This window comes from Gossypium hirsutum, chromosome A11, assembly GCF_007990345.1.
Source record: "Gossypium hirsutum isolate 1008001.06 chromosome A11, Gossypium_hirsutum_v2.1, whole genome shotgun sequence".
NCBI classification, from domain to species: domain Eukaryota; kingdom Viridiplantae; phylum Streptophyta; class Magnoliopsida; order Malvales; family Malvaceae; genus Gossypium; species Gossypium hirsutum.
In genome coordinates, this window is record NC_053434.1 from 64,508,995 (window position 1) to 64,532,369 (window position 23,375).

At 33.5% G+C, this 23,375-nt stretch overlaps 1 protein-coding gene across 1 annotated transcript; it reads left to right on the top strand.

Moving 5' to 3' along the window:
- The first annotated feature begins 19,115 nt into the window (after nucleotides 1-19,115).
- On the top strand, nucleotides 19,116-22,535 carry LOC107900081 (subtilisin-like protease SBT1.7). The gene has a single exon (XM_016825794.2). It carries the CDS (start codon nucleotides 19,954-19,956, stop codon nucleotides 22,237-22,239), a length of 2,286 nt encoding a protein of 761 aa, XP_016681283.1. The 5' UTR covers nucleotides 19,116-19,953; the 3' UTR covers nucleotides 22,240-22,535.
- Nucleotides 22,536-23,375: the final 840 nt, after the last annotated feature.

Consider the following 23,375-nt stretch of genomic DNA (forward strand, 5'->3'; position numbering starts at 1 on the left):
AGTATTCGGTCATTAGGAGGAGGAAAATTGAAGGTAAGTTCTTGGTACCTTGCTTCTATTTTGAGGTTCATGAGTTCTTCTTGATTCTACCTTAACTCTTGAAGTATATTTTGATTTTTGCTTGTGTTGTGAGCATTTGGTCATGAATTAAAATGAAGGAAATGGTTGTTGTTTCATGTTCTTTTGATGAAAAATGGAAGATATGTGAAGTTGAGCCAAACAAATGAGCATGCATGTGCCTTAGATGCTAAAGGGAAAAATCGGCTAACATGTTGTGCTTTAAAATGATGAAATGGAGATTATGCTTAAGTAAAAATCATAGATATGTGATGATTGATTGGTGATATACATGTTTAAATAACATGCATGCAAGATAGGTGTATGAAAGAGGGATTTGGTAATAAATCTGCTTGGGACAGCAGTAATAACGTGACTTTGGAAAATCACCATAAATTATGGGAGATGAATTAGAAGCTGAATAAATTATGTAATTAAACCTTATTGAGTCTAGTTTCTAATGAAATAAACAAGAACATTTTTTGAATTCTGTACAATGAGAAATTTGATTCGTAATGAAGAGTGGTCAGATTAGTTAAACAGTGAAACATGGGAAACTTTGAGAAAAATCTGGTATTGATTGGCTAAACCAAAAATTCTGAAAATTTTATGGATAGAAGATATATGAGTATATTTTCAAGGAAAATTAACGGAACTTGATTTGGAGTTTCGTAGCTCCAGTTATAAATGATTTAGTGACTGTTGCTCAGGAAGACAGCTTGCAGTGAAATTATGATTATGTGGTAAACATTGACAAAAATTTGTTAATGAGTTGCTTATTGTTTTCTTATAAGCTTACTATGATCTGTAGGTGTGGTTGGCCGAATATTGTAAGGGGTTAATATGTAGTTTGTATTTGAATAGTTAGATTAACGTGTTAGTAATCCAATTGTAGGCGGTTCGTGTGTGGATCTCGGCAGCATATCGTCGCAAACAGGTGTGTAACTAACACCCTCTTTCTTAGTCTGGATCGGTAAAAGTCGAAAAGTCGAAATGCCGAAAATAGGTATTTTGTAGATTTGTGAGTGTGCGAATGCTCGTGAGGTAAATCGATTAATGTTTTTGGTAAGCTGCAAAATTTGGACTGTAAAGTGCATGATTTCTGTGCCCTCGATATTTTTGGGCTTAATGGGCCAAAATTGGAATGATGGGCCAACGGGCCCAATTCGGTAAGAACCCTCGGTACGTGATTCTGTTAGTACGTGAAAAGTAGGAATATGTATGAAAAACCCTAAAATAGATAAATTACTGAAATACCTTTAAAAGTGGAAAATTTACAGTTTTACCCCTAATAGATAAATTACCGAAATACCCCTAGGGTTAAATTGACCTAAATGCATGTTTGACTGTTGTTATTTACTGCATGCCATGTTGTTATTATCTGATGCATGGGATTGGGATATTGACGGAGGAAATACTGAAAGTGGCTTGTCCATGTACTGGAGGCTTTGCCTCAATTTACTGTTAATTGAGCAGCAAGGCTGCAATTGTGGAGTGTTGGGCTGGGTGGGTTGAGCTATTCCCTACATGGAGTGTATGGCTGGTACGGGTGGAGTGTAGTGGTTGGTGGGTTGAGTAGTCTCTCCAAATGGGCTTGCATATGTTTATTGATGTTGCATGTATTTTGAAATGGGCCTATGGGCCATACTGTTATCTGAATAAGGGGCTAAGGCCCAGTTTATTGTAATCTGAAAAGGGCTCTGGCCCAGTACCACTGTTACCTGAATGGGCTTAGGCCCAATGGGCTTGAGCTGACTTGGGCTTTGAATGGGTTTTCCTTACACACTGAGTTTCCCCAAACTCACCCCTTTTATTTTCATCCACGCAGGAAATCCCCAACCATAGTGGGCTTGGAGCTGTGAGGGAATTCGGAGTGGCCACCCGTTCTGAAAGTTTGATTTTCTTCTGGTGAACTGGACATCCTTTTATTTACGTTTGAAGTTTTTGGGGTTTTAAATGTAATAAGGCCGCTTAATTATTTTTCATGGTTTTAATATGTATTACTAAGATAGGTAATACTTATTTTAACTGTTGAAATTGGATAGCTTTAGGGCGCGTTTTCAAAAACAACAATTGATTTCAAAATAACACGACAACAAGCAAAGCTTCCGCAATGAAAGTATTTTCCAAAATTAATCACTTTTCCTAAAAATGACTTAATCAAATCGGTTTCCTAGAAATATCCATGACTTTAAGGTGTGGCAATGGCGGTATGCATGTCTAGGATTGGATCCGAAGGGAGCTTGGTACTTAAGCAGTCTGATGGACTCACCACCTCTTTTCCGGTTTCCTACCTGGTGCACAGCTTCCATTCACATTAACCTTTAATGAATTAATCTTTTGAACATCAAGTACGATTTTCTGGACTTAGAATGGAAATTTTTTTTTTACGTTTTTGATGTGGCATGCTGGATCCGGCCATAACTTCTGGGCCGGGTTTGGGGTGCTACAATAATTCTAAACTTGCCTATCACATGTTGAATGCTATAACATCTCGAATCGGAGCATAAAAAAAGTTGAAAATACATATAATTGATTAATTTTTTTTAAAAAATCAAATACATGTAAATTGTGAGGTGTTTTGTAATGTTTAATATTTTAATATTTTAACTAATATTTTTTATTAAAAATAAAAATTTCACTTTTTTAAAAATTAAAATAAATATAACTAATCAAGCCTAGAAACCCTTCCCCGAGGCCCATAATGGTTCAGCAACCAATATAATAACAAACAACTCATACAAAAAAAAAGAACACAAAAATTTAGAAAGTGGCTTATAGTATCGAAGCTACTTACAGTCCATTTGTAAATAGGATCAGACTGCCTTCCATCACTCAATAAAACCTTAGTATCAGATCCAACATGAATTACAATTTGATTTGTGTCGATTTATCAGCAAGCCATTGTCGTCAGTGCAACCCTAAAGTACAATATATCATGGTTGTCCAAAGTGAAAAAGTGTTAAGGCTAACATTTAAAACATAGAAAAATAGATCAAATGAAATATCTTGAGACCAAGTATGCTATAATGCCCTCTAATTTGTTATTAAATAATTAATAAGTAGCATCTTCTAAGCAATAGGATTTAAACAAAGAGGCCCATACCTTGTTTCAGGCATTATTGTCGGATAAAACCTTTCAAAATCCTTTGCCGACTTATCTGGCCACCCAAGAGTACTGAAAGGCCATAATGCACTAAAATAGAGTAAGTAGATCATGCATAGCCAAAATATATAACATTTATCACACAAAAAAATATTGATGTGTGCATGACAAGTTTCATTTCCAAATCATGGGAGAATCATATTAAAACCTTTAAAACTCAAATTAAAGAAGATGGCTGAAAAAAACAACTTACACCATTTATTGTATTAATCAAAAAGCCCTATAAATGAACTCATTTATCATAATAAAATGCTTTCAATCACCTCACACAAAAATGTTTCAAATAATCAACATGGTTGCCTCAATACTTTTTGCACTAGAGTTAGATATCAAACATATTTGGACTCAACCTTAGACCTCTCTGAAAACCATCAGAATTTTCCTACCAGGTACTAAACGGCCAGGATGAAAGTGAAATGTTAGTTTAGGAAGATTGAACTGACAGGAAATCCTACCACTTAGAAAGAATTTTTTTCTTTAATAATTATGCAAGAAAGTTAGGTGACAACATTAATATAATCGCTTCATTTGGATGACAATTTAAAAATATTACTTGTTTTCATCTATGTTATCTCAATGACTCAAAACATGATTCATCATTTTTCATTTGAGACAAGTCAACAGATTTTTTGGAATAGTTCTTCATATCTAATCAATAACTTACATTCAGGAAGAAGAAGAAAAAAAAGGTGCACTTAATCGATTGATAGTTTGAAAATATTGTATCATTTAAACATTGTTTATTACATTAGTTAAAGATTACAATACAAATAACACCTTAGGTTTATTTGAAGGTCCTTTATATACTTTAAGAGGTGATAACACAAATAAAAATTATGGTTTCGAGCCTGGGATTAAGGCACCGGACGAGTAGCACAAGAATTCAATTCGAAGAAAGGGTTTTTTCCCTTATTATGATTCCTATTTTTTCATATGGTTGTGGAACTCTAAAGGAGTTTCCTGCCTTTGATTTGCTAAAACTTTAACCTTACTTTATTCATAAATAATTTACCTCTCATAAAGAGATTTATAATTTAGGAAATAAGATGCAAAACTTTACTTTCTTATTCTAACATGGAAAAAAAATATGACATCAGAATATCCTAATTTATTAGTAAACTTTTATTCAAACTAATAAATAAATTTTAGGAAATAAAAATTAGAACTAAATCTTAACAAAATCATATCCTAATCAGATGCCCTTAACATAAACACGACATAATAAGAAAATAAAACCAAAGGGGCAGCAAAAATAGAATTGACAAAAACTAATTGTGAACTCTAGCTTGTAATATAATATAATCCTATCCAATCAGTTAGAGAAGAAAGCTAATCATGTACCAAAAAAGAAAGAGAAACTTTAAGTACGGAATGACTTTCCATCCTAAAAAGCTGATATTATAGTTATGGAGTTTAAAATTGAATAATCAACCTTGAGAACCAAGTGTCAAGAACATATGGATCTTGATAAACTTTTACGTCTTTTCCGTATTCATCACGAGCCTTCATAAGAGCTTCCTCAGCACTCTTGGCAACTATGTATTCCTCTTCACAATCGTATCCAACAATGTACCAAATAGGTACGTAGTGTCCTCTCCAGCTGTACTTATAAATCTGTAATCAAAATAAGTAGAAGTAAGCAAAGGCAGAAACTAGCCAACATAAGTAAATTTAAAGTAAAATATCGATTAAATAGGAAGAAAGGTCCCAAATGACAGTAGTATGTGCTGAAGGGTGTTGCACTATGAATAATGACAAAATTTGGTCATCCTCTCAGCAAGGACGGAGAGTTAGCTACATAGAGATTGGGAAATGACTAAACGTACCATCATCGAACATGATTATGTCCTACCTAGAACTGCATGTTTTCCAAATTTTTCGTATGCAAGGTCATACCTTTTATTTGTGTCCCCTAAGACATGTTAACATGAGCATAAAATGCAGGTAATTTAATTATGAAACATGGATAATGCTGATGCTCACTAAACTAACTATCAATACGATTAAGGCAACCGCACCTATCGAACAATAGTGTAACAACCCGTTTTTAGTGAAATCAGAACATTGGTTTTGGGACCAAAAATTTGAGGTTGAATAATTTATTTTAATATTATTTTATGATCTATAGCATGATAGTATTATAGTATAAAAATTTCGTTAAGAAATTTTACAGTCTATATGCTCAATTCGTGAAAAAGGACTAAATCGCATAAAATACAAAAGTTGTGTTCTATTAGCTAAAGGTATTAAATAAATATAAAATTTTAAAGTGCAAGTGCTTATATGGTAATTGGACCATTAAATGAGTTAGTGGATGTGCATAACTTAGTAAATATGAAATTATTAAAGTTAGGTAAGGGTATTTTGGTAAAAAAAAGATAAAATAAACAAAAAATTAAAGCTACCATCTTTATTCTTCTTTCCCAAACAATTTTTACAGCAATAAATAGCCATGGGAGAGCTCAAAATTTTGGCATATTAAACCTCTTGCATGTAAGTGATTTTTAAGCCTATTTTTGATGATTTTTACGTTTTCGGGATCGTTGTAGCTTAACCTAACTAACTAAGGGGCTAATTTGCAAAAATATTGAATATTTTGAGTTTTACCATTGATAAAAATGCTAGGGTTTTGAAATTTAATGGAAGAAATTAAATCTTTGTTGTTAGTTAAATAACTTTTGTAAAGAGATTTTAATGAAATTGTCAAATAGGGGCTAAATTGTGAAATCTGAAAATTGTATGCTAAATGTGAGAAATTGTGAAATATATGGGCTGATATAAGTATACAATAAATTCATCTAGGCTTATATGTGGATGAAATTGCATAAATTTCATTTTACAAGCCTAGGGACTAAATTGTAAAGAAGTCAAAAGTATAGGGGAAAATAGTAATTTTGTCAAAATATGATTTTGGATTGATTTGAATATAACGAGGCTTAAATTAGTTAAATTTGATTATATAGATCAAGAAAAGTAATGTACAGAATTAGATCGGGGGAAAACAAAGTTATTAATTAAACGATCATTTTCCATCGTACGAGTTCGAGGTAAGTTTGTGTAATTAAATTGCGTATTTATATGATTTAATTGAAATACATGAATGTAAATGATTTAATTACTACGTATAATTATTGAACACATAATCGACGTTGCACAAAAAATACCAAGCCCTGTTTGAACCTTAAGAATCCGTAGGATACAAATGACAATGTCATTAGGGTTACTGATTTGGTTGAGGTCCTGCATATGTTGTGGACTCACCACAACTTGCATGAGCTTACCATTATCCAGCTCGGAGGAGCTTATTAATGTTCAGCTCACATGAGCTTGCTATTATTTAGCTCGGAGGAGCTTACGGTTATCACTCGTATGAGCATATGTGGATAAGATCATAACTGGTTTATGGCACTATAAACGTTAGACCATGGTTGGACCATGCCAGTGTTTATATGTAAGACCATAGCTAGGCTATGGCATTCTGATGATAAGACTACAACTAGGTTGTGGCATAACAAATGTCAATGATGAATTAACGAATTACAGTTCAGTACACTAAGTGTGTACTACCTGAGGATCCTATGATATTCTAAGTGGTTCAAAGGGTAATGTTCTGATATGATATGACATGAGTTCAATACGAACTATTACAAGTATAGATATGGATTATATGGAAACTGGTATATATATGATACATTGATATACAGTATATATGTTACATGTACATAGAACTTAATAACTGTTAAATTCATACACAATTCTATTATGAATTTATATGAGTTCAATATGAACCAGTACAAGTATTTTTAGGAAATACATGGAAATGATTTTACATGATGTATTAATACATGATATGGATGTTACATGTATATAGAAATTCAATTAATTGTTTAGTTCATTCATGATTATTGATCCATGGGTGAATTTACGTGACTAATATGGTTGGTGTATATGTGCTTAGGCTTTGGTTAAGTTGTGGTTGGATTATATCACGTTAAACTTATAAGTTATGCATTGAAATGGTAAATGCTTAAATAGAAATATACTTGTGATCATGAAAGGGTGATTTTTGGTTTTATATAAATACATGGCTATCTTGATTGATGATTATATGTTAGGCTTATAGGCCCAATTGAGTTGTGATATACATTGTTTCACTTACTTTATTTGTGGTTAAATGGATATGTGAAGAATAAAAGATTAGAAAATGCTTCAATTAGAATTGCTATGAAAGTATGGAAAGGTATGAATTTACGAATGATTGCAATATGTTTAGCCATATGTTTGAATTAGAAATGCACATAAGTAGTGTGTACTCATGTCATAATATTTTGAGATAATTTGGCTAATTATTGTGATATTTAACATTGAGAGGTTATTGTTTTTAGGCTAAGGCCAAGACACGTTGGATTGACTTAAATGGATTATGCTTATAAATTGAAGTGGTAAACTTTATTTTTGAGTTACGAATTTACTAAGCATTTCATGCTTACTTTTTGTTAATTTCTTTGTGTACCTAGGTATCGAAAGCTCGTTCCAGTTGGAAGTTGTCAGATATTTCATCACACTATCTATCGCCTATTTTGGTACTTATGGTTTCTTAATTTTTGGTTATAATTGTAATAGCCCAAAATTGGGTCTAGTTGGAACAGAGGTTTCGAGACCACAAAATCTGAGATAAAAATAATTATTTTATGATTATTTTGAGGTCTATGATATGATTGCATGATTGTGTGAAAATTTCGTGAAGAAATTCTATGTATAAAGTGCTCAATTTGAAGTTAGGGACTAAATTGAATAAGTTGCAAAACTTGCATTCTAGAAGTTTCTAGTATGAAATTGCTTTGAAATATTAATTAAGAGGTCTTAAATAGCAATTTGACCAATTTCTAAGTGATGGACAAAAATTGGACATGGATGGAATTTTTGAAAGTTTAGTAAGGAAGGGCATTTTGTTCATTTGGTAATTAAAAGAAATAAAAAGGAAAAATAAAGCCAAAATTTACTCATCTTTTTCATGGAGGCCGAAATTAGCATGGGGTAAACCATGGCTAGGGTTTTCAAGCTTTCCAAGCTCAATAGTAAGCCCGTTCTAACCCCGTTTTTCAAGTTCTTTACGTTTTTGGAATCCCGGTAATTTGATTAAGCTTATTCTAGCAATAATTTAAGCTAGGGTTCATATTTGGAAAAATACCCATAGGTGAAATGTGTTTATTTTGCTGTTTTATGATAGAATATGAGGTTTTAAATTATGTTAGACAACTTATGCTACTCGGTTTTGAGTGAAAACGAGTAAAAGGGCTTAATCGGTAAAAATACCTAATAGTCATAAGTATATGTTAGAGTGAGAATTTGATGTTGCCATAGAAGGGAAAAGTGATCAGCATGTCATAAAACATAAGAATAAGGGATGAAGTTTAATTCCCGAGCCTAGGGGTAAAAGTGTAAATATGTAAAAATTTAAGGGCAAAATTGTAATTTTTCCAAATTTTGAGTTAAGGACTGTTTTGAATATTAAATTAATTAAATAAGTAAAATATGATGTTTTAGATCTCGAAAAATGAGATTTGAACCTAGAATGAGAGAAAATCGAAAATTGGGAAAGTTGGTAAAATGATCGTTTTAGTTTCGAGGTAAGTTCATATGTATAATAAGCATTAATTTATGTATGTTTCAATGTAAAATTGATATATTTATTATAATTTTCGAGGTGTTGAAAGTATGTAAGTTGGTATGATAATAATGCAGCAATAATGCTGTAATTTATATTTGAAAGTTAAATTTAGTGAATTAATTGAACTATGTTAAATTAAATGATTATGGTGCCAAGTTTATGAATTGATTTAAAAATATGTCTATGGTACATGAAGTGCATTGAATTATCATACATAAATGTAATTTCTATGATTATGGATATTATGGGAAATTGTAAGTTCATATGATTTTTAATAAGGCAATGTGTAATTTAATGTTATTGCCTTGATATTAAATGAGATGTAAGTTTATATGTAAGTAATACATCAATATTACTTGTATTATGATATTTTATAGTAATATTGGAAATATGTTTGTGGATAATTACTTGATTGGTGAAATTGTTGGAAAAGAGAGAGAAATCCCGATTGAACCTTCGGAAAGATTGGATGATACAGATAGTATGTAGCTAGGTCACATGTATGGTGCTGAGTGCACATCATGTGTACAAGAGAGCTACAAGACATTATGATGTAGCTAGGTCGCATGGGTGAGACTATGTGTACACCATGTAGACAAGAGAGCTACGGGATATATGTAGCTAGATCGCATGCGTGGCTCCAGGTGAAGGACACTATGTAGACAAGAGAGCTACGAGATAAATTGGCTAGGTCACATGGGTGGTACTGAGTGTTCACCATGTGTACAAGAGAGCCAAACTCTATGATGGGTGGAGATATGTGCTGAAACCACCAAGTATCGAGGATTGATCCGAAGTGTTCAACGGGAGACTTTCTATGTATTTCTTTGTGAGTTTTGTGATGAATAAGTGCATGAACTTGGTTATGTGAATGATGTGTTCATTAAGTGACCAGGATGTGGTAAGGTTATAAACAAGTAAGTTATACATGAGGATGATTTTATGGTGACCTTGTGATCATGAGCCTATACTTGTGATGTATGAAATGTGCTGAAAATGATTTGTGATATGTATGTTAAAATGAGGTTAATATAAAGAAAGTGTGAAAGAGTGAATTAGCAATAAAACTGTTTTGGACAGTAGCAGTGACGTGATTTTTAAAAATCACCAAAAATAGTAGAAATTGAATCAGAGACTGAATGAGATATTAAATTAAATATTAATGAGTCTATTTTCATATAAAAGAAACAGAGCAAGAAAATGAGTTCTATATTTTGATATATTTATGTTTTTGTGAGACTGGTTCAGAATGATTACGTGATCCCCTGTTCTGATTTTGGAAAATCACAAAAATTTGGATAAAAATAATTAGAGGCTTAAAATTATATTTTTAAAATCCCTAATGAGTATATTTTCGATAAAAATCAAAAAGAACATTATCTGATTTCTGTATTGTAAGATAATTAATTTTTAGTGAAGAGAGGTCAAAACTGTCAGAATGTGAAACAGAGGAAATTTTAATGAATAAACTGTACTAATTGGCTAAACCAAAAAATTATGAAAATTTTATGGTGCAAAGATATGTGAGTCTAGTTTTAGGGAAAATTTACGGATCTTAATTTGGAGCTCTGTAGCTCGAATTATAAATAAGTAAGTGACTATGACTTGTGTGGACAGTTTGATGTGAGCATTTATTAGTAAATTGTGAAATCGTTCTTACAAGAATGTTATATACATTAAGGATGTCGAATGGAGAGGAGGAGATGGAAAATAAATATATGTGGAATACATGGAAACTATGGTATATGAAATATTGATATAATGAAATAAATTATATGTGTTTATAAGAAAAAAGAGAAAGAGAATGATATGTATCATGACATGTATATATATATGACTAGTCTCAATGTAATGCTTGTAGGGTATGGAGTTGAATTAAAATGTTTTAGGCAAACATGTTATTTGCGCATATGAATTGTGGTATTTTATAAAGATATGATCTAGTTTTAAATATGAATGCTTGATGATTAAGCTGAAGATATTTGGTAAGATGATAATCTTGGTATAAATGTATAAGTGGTACTATAATAAACAAGGTAAAATGAGTATGAGAGACACATGTATGATGATATACAAATGCTATGTTTGTGGTTTAATTGAGAATATTTAATCATTAAATGAATACCATGTTATATGCTTTTGATGTTGTATAAGTGTGTAAGAGATTAAGGTTGACCAAAGCTTGGAAAATAGCCTAGGTATATTCCACACAGGCAGAGACACGACCATGTGTCTCAGCCGTGTATGGGACATGACTTTGGGACACGGGCGTGTGGAGCCTTAAAGCATGAAATTTCCAAGATTTTTGTAAGTTTTCGGTTTAGTCCCGAACCCTTTCTAAAGTATGTTTTCGGCTTCGTAGACTCAAATAAGGGACTATGTGTAAGTGAATGAATGTTTTGAAATATGAATGAAATTTTATGGTCCGTATTTTAGTTTAATGTTTGTATGTTTGTCCGGTAATGCCTCGTACCTTATCCCGGCCTCGGGTACAGGTAAGGGGTGTTACAATAATGGCTTGTATAGGTCATTTTGGCTAATGATAGCTTACATGTTTTGTTGTGTTTTAGCCATTTGAATTGGCTTGTAATTTTGGGCATATATTTTGCTATGTAAATATGTAAATAGCCCATGGTATGAGTTGAATGAATGCCATATGAATGCTTTGGTTGTGAAAATAGTTGAGATTTATATGTGGCATACAGGTTAAGTTTAAGTACAATGTCTCATATATGAGTGTGATCATTTAGGTATATTTTGGAAGCATAATTGGTATGTGTTAAAGTGGTCAATTGATGTGATTATGAGTATCATGTTGTTTGTGTGAAAGTATATGTTATAAACTTGAGATTGGTTGGTTTTGAGTGCCTATATATGCCATGATTATATGCAAATTGATGTGTTTAGGTTGGTACCAAATTGGGTGAGAAATATGGCTTGGAAAATGGCCAATTTTTGTCCTCACGAGCAGAGACACGGGCGTGTGTCTTAGCCGTGTGTGACACACGGCTAGGTGACATGCGTGTGTCCCCTGATACTTCTATAGAACTCAAGTCAATAGCTTTACACAGCCTAGCACACGGGCGTGTGAATCCATTTCGAAGGGTACACGGCCTGGCACACGGGCGTGTGACCCAAGTCAGTGAGTTACACGGGGTCGAACACGGCCATGTGATCCCTTTTCGAATGCTCACACGGCTTGGGACACGGGCGTGTCTCTTGGCCGTGTGTCCCCTGCACTTGGAAAATTTTTCATGTTTTTCTAAAAATTTCTTAAGTACTTGATTTAGTCCCGAACCACTTTTAATGTCTATTTAGGGCATCAAGGGCTCGTATTAGGGATTGTATGAATGTATTCGAATGGTTTTGTTTGGAATGAGAAACAGATTTGAAATGTATGATTGTTTGAATTATAAGTCATGTAATGCTCTGTAACCCTGTTCCGACGTCGAATACGGTTTAGGGGTGTTACAAATAGTATAGCTATGGTGACTAGGGAATATCGTATCCACGAGGACTAAAAGTTTTAGTAATTACCATTTTTCTATTATTTAGCCCACAAATTGGAGTGGTTATTTTTAATCTAAAATTACTCAACTAATCTAACTAAGAACGCAATAGAGAATGAAATAAGAAAATAATTGAAGATAACCAATAAGATAGACAATACCCAAGGAAGAATTCACCTAGACTTCACCTATTATTATGAATCTGAATTAAACGATTTATTCACTTGTGCCTTGATCAGTAGAATATCTAAATTATGTTAATATCTCTTTCGAGAGTAAGAACAACTGACTCTAGATTGATTAATTGAAACCTCTTTCTAATTAAACCCCCTATCGTTGCATTAACTCGATCTATGGATTCCCCTATTAGATTTGACTCTAATCCGATAGATTTATATCGTCCTATTTCTAGGATTGCATGCAACTCCACTCAATTATGCTAGATCTACTCTTAAACAATGACTTTTGCTCCACTGAAATAAACACATTAAACATGAATTAATATCCCACAAATATTAAAACACAAAATAATCATACATAATTAAAAATAAGAATAAAGTATTTATCGCGTAGAAAATAGAAATTAAATAATAAGATTCAACATATGTTTCATCCTCCCTAGGTATCTAGGGAATTTAGTTCATAATCTTGAATAGAAACATCTCAAAGTTAGGATAACCACAAGACGTAAAGAAATTCAATAAAACTTCAAAATAAATTAAATGGAGATCTTCGATCGTGAGGGAGATTCTCTTTCGAGTTGATTCTGATGGCGATCTTCAAGTGTTTTCTTCGATCCTCTCTGATTGCCCCCTAGGTCTTCTTCTAATTGGTATTTATAGACTTTAGAATGCTTTGAAAGCCTAAATATTGTGTTTTTCCGCATGTCTGGGAAGAAGGTTGCGAAATCAACACGGGCTGGCACATGGGCATGTGGCCAGCCCGTGTGGAAATGCCCAAGCCTTATGGATCCTGGAAACAACTCTATTTGTCTGATTTTGGCTCGTTTTTCGCTCATTTCGCTCCTTTCGCTCCTAAAGGCTCTCCTAAGTATAGAAACATGAATTTAAAGGATTAGGAATATCAAATTCACTAATTTACATAATTAATCATCCAAAAACACATTAAGAATAAGATTAAAATATGTTACTTTTACAGCTTATCAAAGGCAGAACAAAAGAAAAATCCTAAAATAACCCACTATGATACGAGTAAAAAATCATAGATCTGAAACTAAAACAAATGTAGCGTGTGGATGTAATTTTTTTACCCAAAACTAACAAATAATAAAAGAAAAAAATTAAAAAGATAAAGAGAGAGAGAGAGAGAGAGAGAGAGAGAGAAACAAATGGGGTGTTTGTGTGTTTTTGGCCTCTAGTTACCCAAACCTAAAAGAAAATTAAGAGCAAAAACATGAAGAGAATTGAGAGAGAGAGAGAGAAAACCAGTGAAGAAATGGGGAAGCTATGGATGAAAGGGAATGAGAAGTGAAAAGACATCAATGAGGAAACTGGTAGCTGGTTCTTCTTTTGCCCCACCTGTTACTGTCCCAAAGCTATAGAGTTTTCAAATCTCTAATGGCTGGAATGCGAGAGTTATTTATTGTAATCTTATTGGAAAAAAAATAAAAGTAACCTTTTCTCTTTTCATTTATTACTTGTCCATGTATCTGCTACATTTTTTAGATATATATATATATATATTTAGTTTTTCTATTTAAAAAAGCAAAATTTATAAATGAGTTTGCTCTGGCAACAGTAACATCATTTACTCAGACATAATGAAGAAAGAGTTTAGTTGTTCACTTGTGTAATAAATCCTTTAAAAATTTCATTTATTACAAATTGAAACTAAATAATAATAAAAAACAAAAAACAAAAGTAAATGAGACTTACACAGTCAAGGAAGTAAAGAAATACAATCCAAGTTTACTTCTACATCAGACTCTATTTTTGGGCCAAACCTTTGAGCTTTGAAATCTATTTTTATAATATAATATTTATAAATAATATATTTACTAATTAAATAAAGTTGGAAGTAATTCAATGATGTTTTTCTTGCAAAAAGTTTGGACTCTTGCACATAAAAATGAAAAAAAAAACCAATAGATTAATTTTTACTAACAAATGTTGAATTTTATAATATGACAAAAAACACAGGTTCAAACTTTGAATATAGTATCATTGAAAAGGTAATCTTCAATTCAAAAGAAGAGTTTTATAAATTGTAAAATAAATATAAAAAGCACTTTAATTATACAAATTAAAATTATTTGGGAAGCTACGTTATTGTATATTTGGGATTCATTTATTGCCATCTTTGTAGTACTTGACTATCATCTACTTACTTTGTCTAACTTTTGTGACATCTAAATAATGTACGGTTTAATCTAATGGTCTAACTATCATCTATTTTTTTGTTGAATTTATATGATTAAAAGAATCCAAACTTTTGAAGGAATAAAAAATCGAATTTAATGCATTAGTCACCATGATGAGGGCTTTTTTGAAAATTGGGTGGTGTTGGATATCTTTACAAAATAAAAATAAAGGGTCATCATCAGTGATGGGATTCAAAAAAGCACTATCATCCACTCAATTCGATCTTTCTATTTAAAAAATGCAAAAATGTTACTTAAAATCCTAAAACAGACACGAAATGAAACAATAATGACTAAAGCAAATTACACATAAATAAATAGAACATAAATAAATAGTCAAACAAAGATTACACATGGATGGCATTTATAAGTCATATGGTAAATATCTAAAGACCCTAGAAGACTAAAAAAATTTGGACTCTCCTCCATTTCCGTCTTAAGCCACCAAGCTCTGATCTTGGGATTAGTTGATAAAAACACAATTCACTTGTCCTTGTTGATTAATTACTTCAATGAGAAAAAAGCATAGCAGACTAGCTTCTGAAACTTCCTCCGACAAGCTATCAAGCACTTTGATTGCTTGTGGAATACCATATGGATCCATAACAGGAGTCAAACTATCTTGACTCATATTTTCAGTTGCATTGCATAATTTTTCAATTTGACTAGATAATATTGCAGCCCCTCCAATTTGATTTGAGGATTTCTTCCTTCCAATTTTAAAATGTGAAGTTCCTACCTCAAGTGTTTTTCTTTTTTGATTATTTTCATCAAAGTCACATCCTATTTGACTTGTGAGCATCATTTATCACATTTTCTTCCTCATTCTCTTCAAGTATGTCATTGTCAATATCCTTAAAAAATTCACTAGGGAGTGTACCTGAAGAATGTGCTCATGCTTTATAATCGGTGGCAACTATCCCCATGAACATCTGGTCCAACTTCCCTTCGAATCCAAGATCAATGCTCGAAGTTCTAAACTAACATCCTCTTTAGATGAAGTTACTTACTCCTCGCCTCCACTGATAGCAGATATGGTAATTCTAAACCAAAGCATGTACTCCAAACAGGTTGTCGTGCCCGATGAGAAAAAAGATTCTCAAATGGGTAAGAAATCCATTCTACGATCCCAAATGTCGATATACTTCTTGTGGAAATCTCACCAATTTTCTTCAATTTTTCTTCGCAAATCAAGTTTGTGTAGTGCTTCAATGTCTAGTGGTGGCTGCAAAATTTTTTGCCTCCACCTAAACTGTCTCATCACTCGATCCTATTCATGTATCTCCACTGTCTCGTGAACTATCAATGACACCTTCGCGTCTCACATACTCTGAATGGCCAAAAATTCAGGCAGGACGCATTCTATGATATCCGAATCAGCATATAGCATCCATTAAAACTGTAGTGCACAATTATAAATGTTGTTATCTACAAAATTTTAAATTCCAAATCTTTGTATAATTATTATAGATTCGAAGAAATCAATAACTAACATCTGCTTTCGAGCGTTGATTTAACAACAGCCGAATATCTTTGAGCTGCTCTGATAGTCCCACATTACTCGGCCCATGGTTCCACCTACTCAAATAATATGTTAATTCAAACATATAATAGATAAACACCATTTAGTATATTAACTATATATTATTATCAAATGAATTTTACCTTGTCACTAATGGGAACGTACAAGGGTCATTCACTCGGGGATGTAAAAATGGTAGCCGATGCCACACCTATGATTACTGTAGGAGCAAACAGCCGCCAATTGATATATTATCTAGTACCGTCGCCCGACACAACTCCTTGTACAACGTGGCCAAAATGACTGATCCCCAACTCAGTCGTCCACATTCTTTGAAGTCGACTAGGTGTAGTAGCCACCTTATGTGTACCAAATTTTGAGATTTATCGGACATTAGAATTCCCTCGATTAATCTCAGGATGTATGCTTAGGCATATTGTTCTTTTACAACGTTAGTTGTGTTCGGAGGAAGATTTTTGAAATTATTTTCTAACCATTTCATATCTATCCGTCCACCTTGAAACTTCTTCAACACCTTCCTTAAAAATGCCTCACAAAAGTCCTCTAGACTGAGAACGACTGCTAACCCCCATAACGATTGACCCATCCACCGATAAATCAAGTTCTAAAGCTACATCCTTGAGTGTGATGTACACTCACTGCATGGAAGTTGATATGTGTGTGTCTCCAGTCTCCATCTTTCCACCATCGCGCTGATAAGTGTAGGATCCAATTTGCAGCCCCTGAGCATATGAAATGCATGTAAGAATCTCGCATCTTGTAAATAACCACGAATTTCAATGTTTGGACTCTTTGACAAATTGTGTATGAACGCCCCCAAAACACGATCATCCGCCTATTTATATCAACAAAATAAAATATTTTAAAATTTTAAAAAAACTTTAAAATTAACTTAATTGAAAATAACGAAATTTTAAATTTTTTCTTACCATTGTCGATTGAGTAGCGGAATGTGCTTGTCGTCGAAACGAATCAGCGAACTTGCCATTTATGAAAATTTAATCGAAATGAATAATCTACTAAACAATAAAATAAAACTATAATATTTTCAAACAAATGGATTGAAAAATTTCAAACAAAACTTGAGAAAATTGAGAGAGTTGAAAGAATTGAGAGTTTAAAGAGAATAGATAGTTGGATTTGAGTGAAAAGAATGAAAAATGGCTTGGTATTTATAGTAAAAAAATCGTTGCCCCTTAAAAAATTTTACCATTAGCCTCGTTTAAAATTGGACCGTTGGGAAATGATCGTTAGAGGAAAACATGCCTAGCTAAACTCATTTTCACACACTTTCTCCAAAAGCGTTCTATTTAAAAAAAACTATTAAATATAAAAAAAATAGAATATTATTATAACTTATCCTAATTCAAGAGCTAGGTATTAACCTTGTAGCATATTGAGTTAATACGCCATACTTATGACAGTTGAGGAACAAATTATTTATAAATAAATAATGTTAATTAAGTGGTTAAAATGAAACTTATTAATATTAGAGATCTTGTGCTGTAATTTGATTTTTATTGAAGTATGGCATCATGGCGTCCAATGTCTACACGTGATGACCGGACCCCACAACGTGGAACTAATATCCAACAAATTTAATAGTATTCAATTTAAAAAAAAAAAAGAAAATAGTTTTTTCAACATTTCAATCCAGGTTAGTATAAGTAGGGGTGAGTATTCGATTGAGTCAAAAAATTTCGAGTTAGTCGAGTTGACGAATCCTATTTTAGCAACCGAACTCAATTTGAATTTTTTTCGAATCAGATCGAATTGAGTCAAAAAATTTAGAGTCAAGTAGAGTCGAGTTAACGAATCCTATTATTTATACTCAATGTTGCACTTACATGAACCAATTATTTAACTAGCAAACGAAGTATAAAATTATTTAACAACATAAACAATATAATGGTTTTGCCTTTTAACTTAATTAGTAAACTTTATAAAAACAACGTAGTTTTACCTTTTAACTTAATAGTTTTGACTTTTAACTTTAAAAAATATAGTCATTTATCAAAATGATGTAGTTTTGCATTTTCTTATTCGGATTTTTAGATAACTCGAATTAAACAAAAAAACTTATTTTTTTATTCGAGTTTATCCAAATAACTTGATTAACTCAAATAACTCGAACTATTTAATTCAAAATTTAAAAATTTTATCAAATTTTTCGAATCGAATCAAATTTTGCTCACCCAATTTGAACAATAGGCAAAAGAAATTACATACTTTAAAAACGAAAATCAGTCCTACACTGAATCTAACCCTTCTTTTCTCTGCCAAATAAATTTCAATCACTGGTGAGATGAGAAGTGAGCAACTTTTGAATTCAATTTTGAACTTGCCTATAGTTTAATATATTATTTGTGATAAATCTAAATCCAATTACACATTAAATTAAATATTCACCTTCAAAAACATTTACCAATTTGTAATTATTATTAAATTAAATATTTATTTGGGCACAGGCAAGAAGAAGGGGATGGTTGGTTGGCGGGTATACCTCCCATCAATAATTTCCAAACGTGTTGCATAAAATAATAAATATAGAAAGAAGCAAAGAGCCAAAGACAAATGCCCGTGAACTGGAAAAATAATGTAAAATTAAATAAACACAATAAAAATTTATTAATATCTTAAATACAAATTAATATTTAAATTATCCAAATTATTTTTCTTCAAATTCATACTTTTATAGTCAAACTGTTAGACCTAATTGATAACTATGTCGTTTTAAAAATAATTATTAATATACTGACAGAATCAAGAATTGCAAATCTATAACCTCCAAAACATAATCCATATTCAACTCAACTGTCTGATGAATTTCATATACACATCTTTTGTATTATATTCATTTCAAAGAGCAGCCAACCGTAATTAAAATATTATCTACTTGGGCACTTGAAATTCTAAGCTTCACGAATTTTTACTGCCATTACTTTTCAAATATCATTTATAAATTTGTGTTATTTTATGGCATCACATGATATCTTAAATTATTTTTATACTAACTATACCTACCGTCTTATTATTTAATTTCCTTTTATGCAAATTTAATCTTGAATTATCGTCTTCCTCATCAACTCATCTTCCCAAATGACTAGATGGTAATCGCTTAACCATCCTTTGTTTTTTCTTAAATGAACAAATAATTGAAAGGATTAAGCCCTTTTTTTTCCCTTCTCAATTATTGCTTTTTGTGCTTTATTGTTGTTCCCCTTAACTCTGCAAAAAGAAAAAAAGGAAATACACAGTTATCATCAGCCTTGAGAGGGGAGGAGGAAGAGAGAATCAATTCTCAGCCTCGAGAATAAAAGAGAAGATTTGAAGACAACGGATAAACACAAAAGCATGAAATCATGTGAAAGAAAGTTATTAGTATCTTATCTCAGCTCTTAACCTCCATCACCTCTTTCTTTTTCTCCTTTATTTATTTTTGGTTTGCAACCAATCATTCAAACAACAAGACAACCACCACCGTCCTACGACCACGTTCACTCTCTCTTCTTTTATATTTAATAAAGGAAAACAGCTGTTCCTTTTTGTATAAAATCAAGAGTTTTATCCAAGCTTTCATCTCTATTGCTTTTCCTCTCTTTCTGGTGAAGAAGAGAGTGAACAAAAATGGAGATGGTTAAGTGTTTTATGATTGTCCTGATTCTTGGTCTTTGCCACGTGCCCATGGCTGCACCATTGGAGGAGAAGAAGAGTAGCAGAAAGACTTACATCGTGCACATGGCTAAATCCGAGATGCCTCCGAGTTTCCAGCACCATACTCACTGGTATGACTCCTCTTTGAAGTCAGTTTCCGGCTCGGCTGCAATGCTCTATACCTACGACAACGTTATCCATGGATTCTCTACTCAGTTAACTGATGAAGAAGCTGAGCAACTCGAGAGCCAACCAGGGATCCTCGCGGTTTTACCCGAGGTAAGATACGAGTTACACACGACTCGTACACCTGAGTTCCTTGGACTCAGTCAAGCTGCTGCTTTGTTCCCTGAGTCTGAGTCGGCGAGTGAAGTTGTTATTGGTGTGTTGGATACTGGTGTTTGGCCTGAGAGCAAGAGCTTTGCTGATACGGGGCTTGGACCAATACCAAGCAGCTGGAAAGGCGCGTGCGAATCAGGCACCAATTTTACCTCCGCAAATTGCAATAAAAAATTGATAGGTGCGAGGTACTTTGCTAAGGGGTATGAGGCTGCCTTGGGTGCAATTGACGAGACCAAGGAATCAAGATCACCTCGAGATGATGATGGGCATGGTACTCACACGGCCTCCACCGCTGCAGGGTCGGTGGTGGAAGGAGCTAGCTTGTTTGGTTACGCACAAGGAACGGCGCGTGGTATGGCCACGCGCGCTAGGGTTGCTGTTTACAAGGTTTGTTGGATCGGTGGATGTTTCAGTTCAGACATCTTGGCTGCCATGGAGAAGGCCATTGATGACAACGTTAATGTACTATCCATGTCCCTCGGCGGTGGCATGTCTGATTATTACAGGGATAGTGTTGCAATCGGATCTTTTGCTGCCATGGAGAAGGGGATTTTAGTTTCTTGTTCGGCCGGAAATGCTGGTCCAGCTCCTTACAGTTTATCAAACGTGGCTCCGTGGATTACAACTGTCGGTGCAGGCACACTGGATCGTGATTTCCCTGCTTTCGTTAGCCTTGGAAACGGCAAAAATTTCTCCGGCGTGTCGCTTTACCGAGGCAGCCCCTTGCCTGGAAAGATGCTACCATTTGTTTATGCTGGCAATGCTAGCAATGCTACCAACGGGAATTTGTGTATGATGGATACTTTGATACCGGAAAAAGTTGCCGGCAAGATTGTTCTTTGTGATCGTGGGATGAACGTCAGGGTTCAAAAAGGAGCTGTCGTTAAAGCAGCCGGTGGTATAGGCATGGTTTTGTCTAACACTGCCGCAAACGGTGAAGAGCTGGTAGCGGATGCCCATTTGCTCCCGGCAACCGCAGTGGGTCAAAAATCTGGTGATGCTATAAGAGACTACTTGTTTTCAAATCCTAACCCAACTGTCACCATTCTTTTTGAAGGAACCAAAGTTGGTATAGAACCATCACCGGTGGTGGCTGCTTTTAGCTCAAGAGGACCAAATTCTATAACCTCGGAGATATTGAAACCAGACATGATTGCTCCAGGGGTTAACATTTTAGCAGGGTGGTCCGGTGCAGTAGGTCCAACGGGGCTGGCTACGGATACCAGACGAGTGGATTTTAACATCATTTCAGGAACTTCAATGTCTTGCCCACATGTTAGTGGCCTTGCAGGGTTGCTGAAGGCGGCTCACCCAGATTGGAGTCCAGCAGCTATTAGATCAGCTCTTATGACTACAGCTTATACGGAATACAAAAACAAGCAGAAAATGCAAGATGTTGCAACGGGGAAACCATCCACCCCGTTCGACCATGGTGCTGGACATGTGGATCCCGTTTCAGCGCTTAATCCAGGGCTTGTGTATGATTTGACAGCGGAAGATTATCTGGGTTTCCTTTGTGCCTTGAACTACACAGAGTTCCAAATCAGATCCCTGGCGAGAAGAAACTTCTCATGTGATGCTAGCAAGAGATACAGAGTCACTGATCTCAACTACCCTTCCTTTGCTGTCAATTTTGATTCGGTCATGGGTGGGTCGAATGTTGTTAAACACACCCGAACTCTCACCAATGTGGGCTCGCCAGGAACTTACAAGGTATCGGTATCACCTGAAACTCCAGGAGTTAAGATATCAGTTGAACCACAGACTTTGAGTTTTAGCCAAGCAAATGAGAAGAAATCATATACGGTGACGTTCAGTGGTAGTTCACAGCCAACCGGTACGAACGTGTTCGCTCGTTTGGAGTGGTCTGATGGGAAGTATACCGTGAGCAGTCCTATTGCAATTAGCTGGACATGATAGGAGAATAAAGGGGATGGATAGTTTTTAAACTTTAAAAAGTTGAATGGCTTCTTAAACTCACTCAACAAAATGAGATGGGGGTTGGTTCAATTGTTTTAGTGTTTTGAAGTTGTAGTTGCCTGATTCATGATAGCTAAACCAGCTAATAATGGAAGCTGGGGTCTTAAGTGTTTGATGTTATTCTCTGAGAGAGGGAACAATGAAAACTAGGAATATTGGTAGGTTTTCTTTCTCAGTATACAGTGTATTAATATGCTTTTAATTGCTTAGTCGATTGTTCATGTTTAAAGCAATCCATGGGCTTCTTGCTTTCGCTTTATGACTTTATATACATGGTAATAGATCATATTCAATTCACTCGAGTTACTTTATATCAGCAGCACAATTTATGGGTTCCAGCCAACCATGAATTCAATGTCTCTTTTAGTTTACAAGTAAAACTAAATCAAAGATTTGTATATTGTGAAATATAAGTAAGAGAGTATGATTTACATAAGTTAAACCTGATTGATTGAGGTGATTTCTAGGGTTTGGATATGTGTTAAGTTGGAGCAACAAAAAAGAAAAAAGAGGTGAGAGCTGTTATGTTGTCTCAATGTTCCAAATGCTACGTTAATAGAATGTTTGTGCTTTAAAAGAAATAGCGATATAAAACAAAGAAAGAGGAAAGTGGTTCCACCATAGATGATATATAGGTTAACTCATATTTCTTTTTGGTTGAATTATAAAACTCATATACATACATAAAACATATATAATGGTTTCAATTTCACAAGTACAGAAATTTTTCTGTTTAAGGTTAGGGTAGTTGGCTTGGTTGCATTGGGTTGAATTAACTTTTTTTTTATTTTATGTTCAACTTGCTCGATTTTAATTGAAATAGTAAAAAAATAAAAATTTAATTTTAATAATAAAAATATATAAATATTAAACATAAAAAGAATTGAAAAGTGAAATAAGTATTTGGGAGTAAAAAAAAAAGGGGGTTTAAATCTAAAAGTTTTCTAAAACTAGATCATGACTCATGGATAACTATACAATTATGATTTAAAAAGAAAAATATTTTATTACACAATATCGCCTATTTTAAATTTTATTAAAAATTGTTTAGTGATGTGGTTGGTGGGAGAATA

Excerpts from the sequence above, each read along its gene's own strand:
- LOC107900081 (XM_016825794.2), top strand. The coding sequence starts at position 19,954 with ATGGAGATGGTTAAGTGTTTTATGATTGTCCTGATTCTTGGTCTTTGC.